Below are 15,098 nucleotides of genomic sequence, written 5' to 3' on the forward strand. Positions count from 1 at the left end.
GGTACCTGCACATTTGCAAAGCTGAAACATAATGCCAAGTGAAAGAAGCCAGTAACAAATGCCAAATATTGTATTAGCCCATTTATACAAAATGTCCAAAATAGGAAAATCTACAGGGAAAGAAAATGGAGTTGCTTGGGGGTTGGGGGGGACATTCATTGGTAGGGAGGGAAAGATAGGGACTGGCAAGGTTTCATTTTGGGGTGACAAAACATTCAAAAAGACACTATATTGACACTTCACAACTACAAATACACTAAAAAATATTCAATTACACACTTGAAATGCATAAATCATGTGTTATGTGAATTAACTCGCCAGAAATTTTTGTAGGACTAAAACAATTATGCTTATTTTTTAAAAATCAAACTCATCCTGTTCAGAAAAACATAAAGTGATGGATGGAGACATAGCACTTAAGAGCCAACAACTGACTGTTGTTGTTAAATACCATGGAGTGGAGTACGACTCTTGGCAACCCTGCTGTTCATAACAACAGATACGAGCCATGTCCTATCCTGGGTCATCCTTGCCCTCGCTGGTATACTGATCCTATTGCTGCAGACGGTAATCCATCTGGTTGAGGGGTTTCCTCTCTTTTTCTGGCCTTCCACTTTTCCAAGCACAATGTCATTGTTGAGGCCTAACAATGTGCCTGAAATGCTTGCTGCAGAAGATCAAAGGCTACAGCCTTCAATACAGATTACATCTCAACCTCAAGGAAACAAAGGTCCTTACCTACCGTTAGGTCAGTAAACAACATTATGATGGAGAAAGGATTGAAACTGTCAATTATTTAATCCTACTTAGATCCACAATCAAAATCCTTGGTCCCAGCAGTCAGAAGATCAGATGTATTGGGAAAGTCCACCATTAGGAACTTTACCAAAATACTAAAGAAAAATGATGTCATTTTGAAGGCTAAGATGTACCTAAATCAGGCCACAGTCTTTTAAATAATGTACTATGCATCTAAAAGCTGGAAAATAAATAAGGATTACCGAAGAAGAATAGATGCCTCTGAAATGTGGTGTTGGAGAAGAATGCTGAATATCCATCCTATGGACTAAGAACAAGTAAGTATGTCATGAAAAAGGTGCAGCCAGAGTGTCCCTTGGAGGCGAGGATGGTGGAGCTTGCAACATGTTGCTAGAAGAGGCTATTCCTTAGAAAGGGATACCATGCTTGGAAAGGTGTCAGATCAGCAAAAGGGAGGAAGATCCCCTGATGAGATGGATTGACACACTGATTGTGGCAATGGGCTCAAGTGAATCAGATATTATGAGGGTGGCACAAGATAGGACAGGATTCAGGTCTGTTGTTTGCAGAGTCCCTCTGAGTCAGACTCAACTCAACAGCACCTAACAACAACAACATGCTCAAAGCATGTGAGATGAAGCTTCACCACCGCTGCCTCTAAAGAGCACTGTGGCTGCACTTTCCCTAAGATACATGTGTCTTTTGGAAATCTATGGGACACTCAACATGCTTCTCCAACACTGCAACTCAAAGGCATCAATCTTGCTTCCAGAGATGTTAAAATCTAGTACCAAACTCCAGGACTTTGTCCCTGTGCCTCTTGTAAGCCACTAGGCTTGTACACTTATAGATGGATGTAGGATAGGGACTGTCTGGGAGATGGTCAAACAAAAAATTTCAGATTTTTATTGTAACAACAAAAGGATTCCCAGTGTATTATATGCTGTATGATTCATGTATTATATGCTGGATTGATAACTGAAAAGCAGATTGTTTGAATCCACTAGCCGGTTCATAGGACAAGGCAGTTCTCTAGGTTTCCAGCCTTGAAATCATGGTGGAAGGACACCAGGAGTTGAACTTGACACCACAGCAGTAGGCTTTAGGTTGGCTGAAAGTGCAAAGCTAATGTGGACCAACCAGGAACTCTGCTCTTCACAGACTTTCAGTGGTTCGGGCTGGTAAAGGCTCTGCCGTTTGCCACCATCTAAGAACATGCTTCCTTATCACTAAGCAGAATAGGAAAAGAAGAGGCGTGAACAACCACACATTGTGTTAAATGTTTCCACTGCACCCTTTCTATCGGCCGCAATATGTCACAGAATCATAACTCCTCTCAAATGTGTAGGGTAGTGACAGCCTTGCAAGCCTGGAGAGAGAGGTCTACCGGGTATGTGTACCATATATCTTTTGGGCTCCTTTTACTAAAAACTGGTTTGTCTTCTGAATCATCTCAGTCACTTATTTATTATGTTTAATCATAACTTGCAGGCATTATTTAGAGAAAAGGGGCATTAGACCAATAGTCAAGCAACCCATTTCCAAGTTTTCTGTCAGCTCCCAGGAAGTCACCTCCCATTTACTTAGAAAACATGCATCTTGGTGTACCTTGAGGATATAAGCGTGGACAGACACCTTCATTTCTTTATCTGTAACATGTAGGTTCAGATCAGTGTCTTCGAGCCACATGTCATAAATAGTTGCAAGTTTGATTAGCCATCCCAGCCCCTAACCCCTCACCCATCATCCTTACCCACTTCAATACAAGGATAAAACATAAATACAACATCTGAAAAATAAATTCAGAAATGACATCTAAAAATTAACTCTGAGGGTTTTCCCTTTTTTTTTGTTTACTTGAAAGTGTTTGAGAAATGTTAATGGGGTTTTTTTTTAGAACTAAGAAAGGTTGGGAAAATGGTTTTAATGGTTTTTAAAAAGATTCCTATTTCATGACACTTGAAAAATATCTAAAATTCAAGTGTTAGCATCCATAAATAAGATGTTACTGAATTGTAGCCTTATTTATCCATCTGTGTGTTTAAAGCTGCTTTCACTCTGCGGTGTGTTGTTAGGTACCAGGGAGTGAGAACCGACTCACAGCTGACCCTCCAGCAGGTTTGCAGAGATGGTAAATCACACTGTCGGGGATGACTCACCTTTCTCCTACGGAGCAGCTGGTGGCTTGAAGTGTGAGTCTTCAGGTTGACAGCACAGCTCCTGACCACTAAGCCACCAGAGCTCCCTGTTCTCAAACAACAGGAGCAAAATCGAATAGTTACAAGAGAAATTCAATGGCCCACAAAGCCTAACACAGAAGTTTTGCGTACCTTTTAGCTACTTGTAGTTTCATTTCTATACAAATCACTAGGAAATCTATTGAGATTCTATGACTAAAGGATGGAGCCTACGATTCTGTTTTTCTAACAAGCTCCCACATAGTGCTAACGCTGCTGGCCCAGAGATCTTCATTTGAGAATCGAAAGGGCCTGTAGACCATCTCACTGTCACCTCTAATCATGTGCTTCTACACTGCCATCAAGTTGAGTCTAACTCAGGGCAGTCCTATGGGGCAGAGTTGTTCTTAGGGGGTCTTTCTCCTTGTGGAGTAACTGGGGTCACACTCCACCACTCCACTCTGGACACAGTGTTTTTACACCCGCCACTCGAGCTAATCCTGTTGAATCGTTGCTTCTGCCAAGAGCCCAATATCCTGTTGTTGATCTCAATAAGAAAAATCAGTGTGAAATAGTATCCCTAGACATACGTACCAAACTGACTCTTTATTAAATACTCTCTAATACTGGAATTTCTGGCTTTATACCTACCACTCCCTCTGCCGCCAGTAAGCCAACTGCTGGAAGGACAGCCAGATGGGAGGCATTCAATAAAGTTGCTAGCCTTTTCCCCGTAATCCTGAGATTTACAGTGTTAATTTAAAGCCCTCAGACATCTGTGACACCACACCACCTTGGCCAATTTTTCCTCAAGGAGCTGTATGGGTTTTCTAAAGAATTCACTGTTAGATCAATATTAGCTTTAAAGAAAAAGTTACACCCTGAAGTGAAAGCAATCACATTGCTAAACCACGCTCTAATAATTCTGTGTGATGGGAAAAATGATTCCAGGTAAGCACCAGGTCTAAACAGAGGGTTAAAAGCTTATCTGAGTAGCTTCTATGTTTGCAGTAGGGCAAGAAATAGGACACTTTGACTTTGCTTCTACACTAACTTAAAAATATGCCTTTCCACTATTCATGACGATTTTAAATACAAATTGTGCGTTCAAGGAAGGCAAGGAGGGGACAGGGGAATATTATTGTAACAATAGCAAAAACACTGAGTCAAGGAAAACTAAAGCAGATATAATTTTGATATAATCTTGCATAATGATATGTTCTGGATTTGTGCTGTCCAATATAGCGGCCACTAGTCAAGAGGGACCAGAGCTTGAAGAGGGACATCATGCTTGGAAAGGTGGAGGGACAGTGCAAGAGAGGAAGACCCCAGACAATATAGATTTACACAGTAACTGGAGTAATGAAGGTAGGCATGTCAGAGACAATCAGGTTGACACAGGATAGGGCGGGGTTCAGAGCTACGGTGCATAGAGTCACCACGAGTCTGAGGTGACTTAATGGCACATAACCATAACAGACACATCTGACAATTTAGAAACTTGAAATGTGGCTTGTGAGATTGAGGAATTTCTCATTTTAGTCAAAATAGCCACATAGGACTAGAGACTACTTTATAGGACAGTGATGTTCCAGACCCTATTTAAGGAAAGAAATCTTACCCTTCTGATTTTTACTCTCTACTCAAGAAAGCTTAAGAGTGAGATACAAAATGTCTATGCTATTTTAAAGTTGTTTCATTTTACAGTCTATGAATAAATAAATGTCTTTCTAGTCAAGGATGTGTTCAGAGCATTGGCCAATCTTAGAAACTCTTGTTCTTACTGATTAAACACATATTGGTAGCCAAGCATGGACAGAAGCAATCACTTACAGTTTGTAACCTAAACACATAGCCCACATAACACATAACAGCTGCCTCCCCACTGACATCTTTGATGCTTTTCTACTAATACAAGAAAACATTCAACTTCTCCTGTTTCACTTTTGTAAGAGTAAACCTGACTGGTCTGCACCCCGATCATTGCTGTTGCAGTGAGGCCAGTTCCCCTGCACGCTGACCAGATTTACGCAGGGTGGTGCCCCAGGGCAGAACGCAGTGGAAGACCTGACAGTTTCTGTTGCCCACAACTGGCATTGCCCTCCTCCTGCAATCACTGGTTGATTTCAGTACAGCAGAAGGTTGCTTCCTACACGGTTTGAATTACAGAAATTATTAAAATGATGCAAAAGTTACCAAGCTAAGGCAAAAAAAATCACTCAAAAAAGACTCAGTGTCTTCCGGTTGGATTTCAACTCATAATGACCCACTGTGAGGTTTTTCGAGGCTGTAAAGCTTAACTGGAGCAGTTTCCTTTCCTCTGCGAAGCAGCTGCTGGATTCAAATCAGCTACAGCCTCTTGGCCTTTGTATCAGTAGCACAACTTGATACAAACTAAGTCACCAGAATAGGGTGTTTTTTCTATTTTAAGAGAAATGCCACAAGAGTGCAGGAGGTATGAGTTGTGAGAACATTAAGAAATATAGTAAAATTACAGGTTGCCAGTGTCTTTCTCAGGGAAGAAATCTTAACCTGTGAATATAATGCATTTAGGTTTTCTTTGTTATGTTAATAAGGCCATATCACTGTAAAGTATGGTTTAAGTCAATCACTTGAGATAAAAGGAACAGATGAAGCAGAAACAAGCTCTGATGGAGGAAAGCTAGATGCCACATGAAGATTGCAAAAACTATGTGAGGGCAAGTGTGGGAGAAGCTGCCACAAAGATTTCCGCCTCGAGCCTACAGAGAATCTTGCTCTATGATTGGGTGCCCTAATCAACTTCTGGCTTCCTAAACTGTGAGAAGATACCTGTTAAAGCTGTGTGCTTATATTCCTGTCAACAGCAGGACTAAGGAACTAAAGGATGTTTTCATTACTATTTTCATTTAAAAAAGAAAGACTATAAAGGATAGCCAAGTTAGGAACAAAGCAGCTTGCTGTAAACAGAAGGGACGGCATTAACTTCTTTATCAGTGGAAAGCACATGTCTCTGTTTCAACTGTGTTGTTCTTAGGAGTTCTGGTGGCACAGTGTACTAGGCAGACAGAAAACTCTAAGTCTGGCAACTTGAACCCACCAGCCGTGTGACAGGAGAGATGAGGTAGTCTGTTAGGAGCTTAGTACTTCAACCACAGTGCCACCAAGGAACCTGGATGAGAAGTTGTTGCTGTTGTGTGCTGTTGAGTTGGAACTGACAGACACATAGCTGACCCTCCGGTGGGTTTCCAGAGGTTGTAAATCACATGGAAAGAGAATGCCCACCCTTCCCCAACCCCCACCCCCTATAGAGCAGCTGGTGGGTTCAAACCTAGACTCAAAGTAAACAGTCAAAATTAAAGAACAAGATCGATTTTTGTCAAAAACCACCACGAATCCTCTACATTTCATTTATTTATCTCATCTCCCTCATGTCTTCCCCCTGCACACATATTTTCTCAGAGCTGTGGTTCTCAGACCAAGCTATGAACCGGGGCCAGTTTACAGCATACTTTTTAAAGAGTCCAGGGGTAACTCTTACAAATAAAGACACCAGTCAGTTCTTCAAAAGTCTAAACTTACTGTACTCATAAAGTTCTTTTCTACTTTTCTCACTTTTTGTAATTAAAAGTATTTTGTGAAATTATTTTACTCAATGGTGGTTTCATCTTGATGGCAGTCAGGCAAGGGAAGCTTCTGGGGTCTTTTTTGTTGTGTGTTACTGTTCTCACAACACCCCCTCAAAAGTAGGTGGCCCTTGAGCCTTAGACTAAGGGTAAAGGAAGAGCCCTGTTCGAGGGTGTGGATTTAAAATCCTGTAGGGCCTTTGGGCCAAATTTATTAATTTTAGAAGAAAATTCTTTAAAAGACACAGCAATCATTTGTCTATTAGCTGTACTGAACAACTTAGTGTTGCTGTGATGCTGAACACTGTCCCATAGTCATGTTAGATGAGCTTCCAGGTTGATTCACGTTGGGAAGCAGGAGTGGCATCCTCTGGAAACTCTACAAACTCTCTTATAAATGTACAGAAATTATATTAATCATAGAACAGAGTTCAGGCCTTCTGTGCAAAGCTTATTCTGAGTCATATTCGACTCAACAGCACTTAACCACTGCTAAATGAGACTACTAGTGCTGTTATATCTAAAGGAACAGTCTTCCACTTTGCACATTATTCTGTCAATGTGCTATATGAGGTAACCTGGGTTTGCTAGATGCTTAACCTTGCGCCATGGGGATATCAATACCAGAATGGTTTTCCCACTGTGGATAGTGTTTTCCCACTGTGGATCGTGTTTGGTGGCGCTCCCAGTTGTAAAACAGTTGGGAAGCAGGAATGGCATCCACTTCCTAAAGCACATGCTTCTGGAAACTCTATGAACTTGAAGAAACAATGATAGCTATGGAAAGGCATTAGGTCTTTTGTTCACAGAGTTGCTATGGGTCTGGAGATGTGGCTCAGTGGTACAGCATGGTGGCCCACGTGCCATGGCTTTCTGGTTCGGCTTCCATCGAGTTGCTATGAGTTGACCTCGACTCAATGGCAATCAACAACAACAACAATTAGGAGTTGAAGTGTTTTTTAGTTAATATGCTTTAGTTTTACATCTATAAATACTAGGCAAAATTGAAGTTGACAATCTCCAACCCAGCTTATTTTATATCTGCCTTTTAGTCAATATAATTTAAGTACCTGGGATTTTTGGCTTAGAGTCACAGCAAAAGTACGCCAACTTCTATCAGTGTTAACAACTATTACTGTTGTTATTGTATTACCATTGAGTCAGAATCTACCCATCGATGACCCTCCAGTGGATTTTCAGAGGCAGTTTGCACTTCCTTCTCCTACTGAGTCAGCTGGTGGACTTGAACTGTGTGCCTTCAGGATTGCATCACAGCTTCTTATCACTAGACTACCAGAGCTCCCTTCCATAACTGTCATCAAGTGTCGCCTATTTCAACAACTCATAGCCACCCTACGAACAGCAGATCTGAACCCTTCCTATCCCGTGCCTTCCTCACACTTCCTCACACATTAGAGCCCATTGCAGCAGTCACTGTGCCAATCCACCAGGTTGAAGGTCTTCCTCTCCTTCATTAATCTTCTGCCTTTCTAAGCATGATGTCCCTTTTCAAGGAATAGCCCCTCCTGGCAACATGCCCAAAGGGTAGGAAGTGAAGCTTTACCTTCTTTGCCTCCAAGGAGCACTCCGGCTGCACTTTCTCCAAGCCACGTTTGCTTGTTAGCAGTCCATGGATGTTCTCTACCAGAACTAGAGAGCACCAATTTCATTCAAAAATCTACTTCTTTACTGTTTTTTTAAAAAAATACCAAATTATTCACCTAATTTCAGGTATGGAGAAAAAGACTGTTTTTTCTGATTTGCAGCCCTTGGATAGTATTGCTGCCCCATGGATCTCTGCTTGGCATTGATCAATTTCCAAGTTAAAAAAGAAAAAGTCTTATGATGAAACACTTGGCTGGGAAAATAACTGATATGTTTGACAGTGACTGTGATGAACTATCATGTTTGACAGTGACTGTGATGAACTATCTATCATGCTACCCAATAATCTTGGCATAGATCTTAAGAATGTAATTTCTGAGAGGAGCTAACCAGTCCCTTATGAGAATCATTATTCTACTTTTCAGAAGCATTCTGAGAATTTTAAGTGATCAAGAAGAAAGCATGAGTGAGAGGGGGTGGGGAAGGTGAGAGAAAGAGAGCAGGCCGTGTGAGAGGAGAGATGCTCATCTGGAGCAAAGTCACCAAGCCAGAGGTACCTCTTAGGATGATGCGAAGGATCAAGGCTAAAGACTGTAGATGTAAATACCATCACCAAAATCTAACCAGTCTGAAGCTAGGACTGTAATACAGAAACACACAACAGAGGAAGAAGCTTGAAGTGCACTGAGAGTTTTCTCTATACCATGCAGGATGCTGAGTGTTTTATGTGGATTAACACACTAAATCCTTACAGAAGCTCTATGAGGAAAATATCTACTGTCCACTTTCCTCAGATGAGAAGCTGAGTGAGGCTGTTAGGTTAAATAGTCTCCCTCAGTCAGGAAGCCTCTGAAGCACTGTTGGTAGGGACATTTGGGAGCAAGTTGTGTTGCCTACTCGCCCTCTCTGGCAGGTTGAATCCATCAGCAGCACCATAACAGAAAGACGGTGTGACAATCCGATGTGGTTCACGGCCTCAGAAATCCAACAGAGGCTTAGCTACGATCAGTTCTAGCTCAACAGCAATGAGTTTTGAGAACCCAAGCAGTCAGTAAGTCAGAATTTGATCTCAAGTGTTACCCGATGGCGGACAGAAAGGCAAGAGAGCCTCCAAATGGATGATTAAGGTGGAAGGAGAAAACCAGAGGCCTGCAACTGGCTATTTTCAAGGACATTTTTTATCATTAATGTTACCACATTAAGGCCAATTTCCTACTTGTTCCCAGGGGGTGAAATTAAAGTTCTTTTCTGGTGTTTCCTTTTCTCGGAGTTACAGAATATTTGGACTGTGAGGCGTTTCAGAGTCACGCCAAGTCAGAGGCTGGAGAAGGTGAACTGATTAAGGCTGCCTCTGCTGACAAGCTGACAATTCCAACAGAGCCCAAGTTGGCAGACCAGGTGAAATGAGTTAATGCACTATTTGGCATAGAACAGGACTCCAACAATGTTGAAAAGGATTATCACGTCATCATTTCAGTGTCTAAAATAAAAGTCAGCTTCGAAAGGTACTCAAGCAATAGTCTCAAAGAATTCTGTTGACTAATTTAGGGGGAAATATGCAATATAAGAGCTGGGAATATAAAGGTTGGGGCTGGGTGTGGTTCAGAGAAAATCTTTAATGTTCTGGTACCTATTTTAAAGAAAAATATATCAAGTCCAAATCAGCTGAAATGACTTCACCTTATGTTGATCCCGGTGGTTCAGAGTTAAACAGCTTCACTGTGGTTCCATTGATGTCATCTTTCAGAAGCAGGTCACCCAGCCTTTCTTCAGAGGTGGGTTCAAACTGCCAAACTCTTGATTAACAGCTAATGTTTAATCATCTATGCCACCTGGGGACTACACTTCACCTGTTTTACTTAACAGTACATAACTAAAGAAATAATAATAAATTCCGTCAAGACTACAAACTTGTGGTGGTGATAAATTTTGTTTATAATCATACTTTTCCTTGTCAGGATGGGAGTGAGCATACAACTCCACAGATTAGTCAAGAATTTTACCCAACACAGAATTGGAGTGAATCAATCTTGCTGTTTTTGTTGGTGCTGTCAAGCAGACTATGACTCTTGTCTGGCATCTACCTCCCCATCCCTGATAGAGCCTGTTGTTACAGTCACTGTGCCAATCCATCTTGTTGAGGGTCTTCCTTTCTTTCTCTGACCCCCCACCTTTTCAAGCATAACCTTTATTTCCCAAGTACTGGCCTCTCCTAATAACCTGTCCAAAATATGTGAGACAAAGTTTTATTACTGCTGTCTAAGAGTAGGCTAATTTTCTTAACTATTTTCACTTCATAAGAACTCTAATGCAAAAAGTCATCCCAAAACGGAAGAAAAGCCAAACCACTAGACGTTGCTGTGAATCTATGGTTTCACTTAGATCTCTACAGTTTTACGTAATTTCTCATATAATCAAAGGTTTTTTCACATGACTAGTTGGACTTAACAGTTATGCAGTACACTGTCTCATGCTGTTGTTATGTGCCATTGAGTCACCTGCAACTCATAGTGATCCTACGGATAATAGTTCTGAAACCTGCCCTGTCCTGAGCCAGTCTCACTGACTCTAACACCCCTACCCGCATTTTCCCAGTTACTGTATCAATCCATCTCATCCAGAGTTTTCCTCCCCTGTGCTGTCCCTCCACCCTTCCAAGCTTGATATCCTTCTCGAAGGACTGGTCCCTCCTGGCCACGTGCCCAAAGTATGTGAAACAGAGCTTCAAAATCTCTGCCTCCAAGGAGAAACTTGGTTACACCCTCCCTAGGACAGATTTGTATGTTCTCTTGGCGGTCCATTGTACATTCAATACTCTTCTCCAGTACCACTAGAAGGCATTGATTCTTCTGTCATCTACTGATCATTTTACATTCAGCATCCCCAAAATTAATATTCCAGCCATAAAACAACAGTGTTGTTTTGGAATGAAAAAAGTGATTCCCAAATGATAAGTAGTAGCTGGAAGAAAAGATAAAGAACCTTAACAGTCTTCTATTACTGTGCTAAACAGCCCCCTGCCACCACAGATTTGGATTTTGGAGCTGTTTCTCCTGCTTTTGAGTCTTGCCACATCAGTAAATTAAGATCCTTCAATGGAGGAAAGCTTTACTTCCTGCAGGTCATTATAGTGGTCTACTTTTAGGAGGCAGCCCTTCCCTATTCAAATTCGAGTGCTTTCCAATCTAAGAGGCCCATCTTCCAGCCCTGGATCCAGCAATGTCTTACCCATCAGGTTTCCAAAGTTCTATTAATTCAGAAGTGGATGGCTACTTAAGATAGTCTGTCTTAGCCTGAAACTCCCCTGAAGCCTGTGCACCATGAGCAACCCTCCCAGTATTTGAAATACTAATGGCATAGCTTCAAGCATGACAACAGCGTAAAAGCCCCAACAGTGCAGCAAACTGATAGATGAGTAGCAGAAATACAGCTACAAGCATCATTAATAATTGGAATATGAAATCTATGAAGCATGAGCAATAGAAGTTGTAAAGATTGACATCATAGACATTGGTGAGATGAGGTGGACTAGGATTGGACATTTTGAATAGGAAAATCATATAATCTACTATGCTGGATTGACAAAGAGAAATGATATGACATTCAACATCAAAAAGCATTTCAAAGTCCATCCTGAAGTACAATGCTGTGAGTGACAGTTAATTGTCTAAACACATACAAGGAATTCCTGTTAGTACAAATATTGTTCAAATATATACACCAACCATGAAGGCCAAAGATGAAAAAGATGAAGATTTCTACTAACTTTTGCAGTCTGAAATTGATCAAATATGCATTCAAGATACGTTAATAATAGTGATGACTGGAATTGAAAAAAATTGGAAAATATGCCCTAGGTGACAGAATTGAGGTTGGAGATCACATGATAGAATATGGTACAATCAGTGATTCATTTTTGCAGTTATATTTTTTAAAAAACCAAGTACATAAGCAACAAAGATACACGTAGATTTTGCTTATTGGCCTTCACATGGCAATTGAATTGGCTGTAGCTGTAAAAAGAAAGACTGGAGAAGCTCAATATCAGCAGTCAGAATCAGGCCAAGAGCTAACTGTAGAAGAGACTGTCAACTACTCTTATACAGATTAGAAGTTGAAAAAATTAAAATAAGTCTATGAGAACCAAAATATGACCTTTGTGTGCCCCACTGAACTTAAAAACTATCTTGAGAATAAATTTGGCTCATTGAACACTAACAACCGAAGATCAATCTGAGACATTAAAGATATCATCCATAAAGAAAGCAAGTCTGTTACAAAGACAAGGAAGAAAGAAAATACAAAAATGGATGTTAGAAGAGATGCAGAAACTTGCACTGGAATGCAAAGAAGTCAAAGACTCTCATCACTAGGCCAATCAGCAGCTTCATGATGGATGGAGAAAAAATTGATGTTGTTGATAACTTCAACTTGCTTGGCTCCACAATCACTCTTGGCACCAGCAGTTGAGAAATCAAAAGACTAGTTGCACTGAGAAAGTCTGCTGTCAGGGACCTCTCTAGAGTACAAAAGAGCAACAATGTCAATCTGGAGACTACGGTGCACCTGAACAGGCCACGGACTTTGCAATTACTTGCTATGCATCTGAGAGCTGTATAATAACTAAGGATTGTAGAAGAAAGATCAATGCCTTTGAGTTGTGGGCTATAGAAGAGTACTAAACATACCATGGACTGCCAGGAGAACAAACAGGTATGTTCTAGAGAGGGTGAAACCACGCTGTTCCCTGGAAGCAAGAATTTTGAGTCTCTATGTCACACACTTTGGAGCATGTGGCTATGAGAGACCAATCCTTGGAGAGGGACATCATGCTTTGAAGAGTAGAGGGACAGAGCAGGAGAGGAAGACCCAGACTGAAATTAATTGACTCAGTAGCTGGAGAAATGAGATTAGGTCTGTCAGAGGTGATGAGATTGGCTCAGGATATGGCAGGTTTTAGAGCAGGTGTATATAGGGTCACTATGACTCATGGGCAACTCAATGGCATGTAACAACAACAACACTATAGTAAGATTATAGAACAGAAGTTTTCAAAGGTCAGCTCGAGAAAACAAAGTATTACAATGCAGTGTTCAATGAACTACTTAGAAAACCAAAGGGGAAGAACATGTTGGACATTTCTCAAGCTGAAATAACTGAAGAACAAATTCAGTCCTCAATATGCACCACTGACATATAGGCAATATCTTGAACAAGGCAGGAAGTATCAAAAGAAGATGGGAGGAATACAAAGTCACTGTGCCAAAAAGAACTAGTCAACACTGAACCTTTTAAGGAAGTAGCATATGATCAAGAACCAACAGTAATGAAGGAAGAAGTCCAAGCTGCACTAAAGGTTGGAAAAAAATAAGATCCCAGGAATTGACACAGTACCGGTTGATTTGTGTCAGGAAACAGATTGCATCTATTTGCTAGACATGCTCACTAGTCTCTGCCAACAAATACGGAAGACAGCTACCTGGCCAACTAACTACAAAGAGATTCATGTTTTTGTTTGTTTGTTTGTTTGTTTGTTTGTTTTTGCATTACAGAACATATTTATTCAATCTGATATTAAGACTTCCTACCACATAGTCATTTTTATCCAAAAGATAAAAAAAAAAAAAGTTAACATAAATCACAAAACAGACACTAAATTTTGAAATGTAAGTGTAACCTTATTTTTGTTTTTTTTAAGAAAAAAAAATCTACAGATTTGGTTGTTCCCCTTACCTAAATGGGTTTGTGGCTTTTCTGCTAATTCTCTGTAAGAGTGTATCATCTTAGGAACTTGCATTCCCAGGATTTTCACAGTTTTTGCTAGTATTTTCATCCTCTTCCTCTTTTTCAGAAGGGGAACTGTTCTCATTTTTCTTTGTGGGACTGTCAATGGTTTTTTCTGGTTGGGAATTCGAATTTTCACCATCACTGTCCTTCTCGCCATTTCTGGACTTGGCAGCTTCCTCACTGGGCTCTGCTCTGGGCTTCTCTGCCTCCTCACCCGTCTCTTTAGGGGCCACTTTTTTTTCTTCTGCTGTTTTGCTATTTAAATGAACAGCTGAGGAGGCATTTTTAGACTCCTTGGATTTTTTGTGCATAGAAGTTTGATTGCTGTGACCAGAGCCAGGAGGTGTGGGCATTTTGGGGGCTTTGCTTCCCTCAGATTGTTCCTTCTTCGGTGGCCCCCAGATAAAATTCTCTGAAGGTGTGTAATGTTTCTGCGCAAACCGTAGCAGCTTTCTCCTTTCTCTTCTGTCTCTGATCGTATAAACAAAGTACTCCAGAGCACTCTGCTTAATATTGGGGATAGTATTCTCCACAAGAGCCTCATGAAGGATAAATTTTACAAGAGGAGATTTAAAACTTTCATATCCAAGCTCACCAAGGCTTTTAAGAATACGAGTGATTCTTAAATAGTTGTGCTGGGACTCATTCAGATGCTGAAACCGTTCCTGCCAGTTCGTGGCCCGGGCCACATTTCCAGTTTCGTCTATCAATTTTATTCCAAAAAACTCTATCATCATTTTATAGGCCAAGAGGAATCTTCTAATTGCTTCTTTTGTTTTTTTAAATTCCTCAATTTCATATGTAGTCAGTTCTTTAGCATAAAAATTCAAGCCTTGTTCTCTCAGAGGGAAAAGCCACTGAATGTACGTATGATTGTACTCCAGCTTTTCATAATCTCCTTTCCATTTATTCAGAACTTCTTCAATGTAAACACCATCTGGCTTAAATGGAATTTTATTCTTATAAAAACGAAGATTGCTCAAGTCATTTTGATATCGGATATCTTTGAAGTTCTGTGGATACTGGTGTCGGTATTTGTACAAATCTCTTGCTGCATAAAAACTTCTCTTTGGTTTGGCGGTTGCTTCTGTAGAATCACCACCCTGCTCGGCTCCCGCCGCCTCGGCGTCCTCGTCCGGCGCGGGGCTGGAGCGGGGCCGCCCGC

The 15,098-nt window shown here is 40.9% G+C and overlaps 1 protein-coding gene across 1 annotated transcript; it reads right to left on the bottom strand.

Annotated features, from left to right (window-relative positions):
* Positions 1-13,929: 13,929 nt before the first annotated feature.
* Positions 13,930-15,096, bottom strand: LOC102871817 (opioid growth factor receptor-like protein 1-like; the record flags this gene model as incomplete). The annotated part of the gene is made up of 1 exon (XM_006881040.1): positions 13,930-15,096. A coding segment is annotated over one exon (1,167 nt), but the record flags the coding sequence as incomplete, so codon positions are not given.
* Positions 15,097-15,098: the final 2 nt, after the last annotated feature.

Source organism: Elephantulus edwardii, unplaced genomic scaffold, assembly GCF_000299155.1.
Source record: "Elephantulus edwardii isolate Elephantulus edwardi_28Jun2011 unplaced genomic scaffold, EleEdw1.0 scaffold00011, whole genome shotgun sequence".
In the NCBI taxonomy this organism is placed as follows: domain Eukaryota; kingdom Metazoa; phylum Chordata; class Mammalia; order Macroscelidea; family Macroscelididae; genus Elephantulus; species Elephantulus edwardii.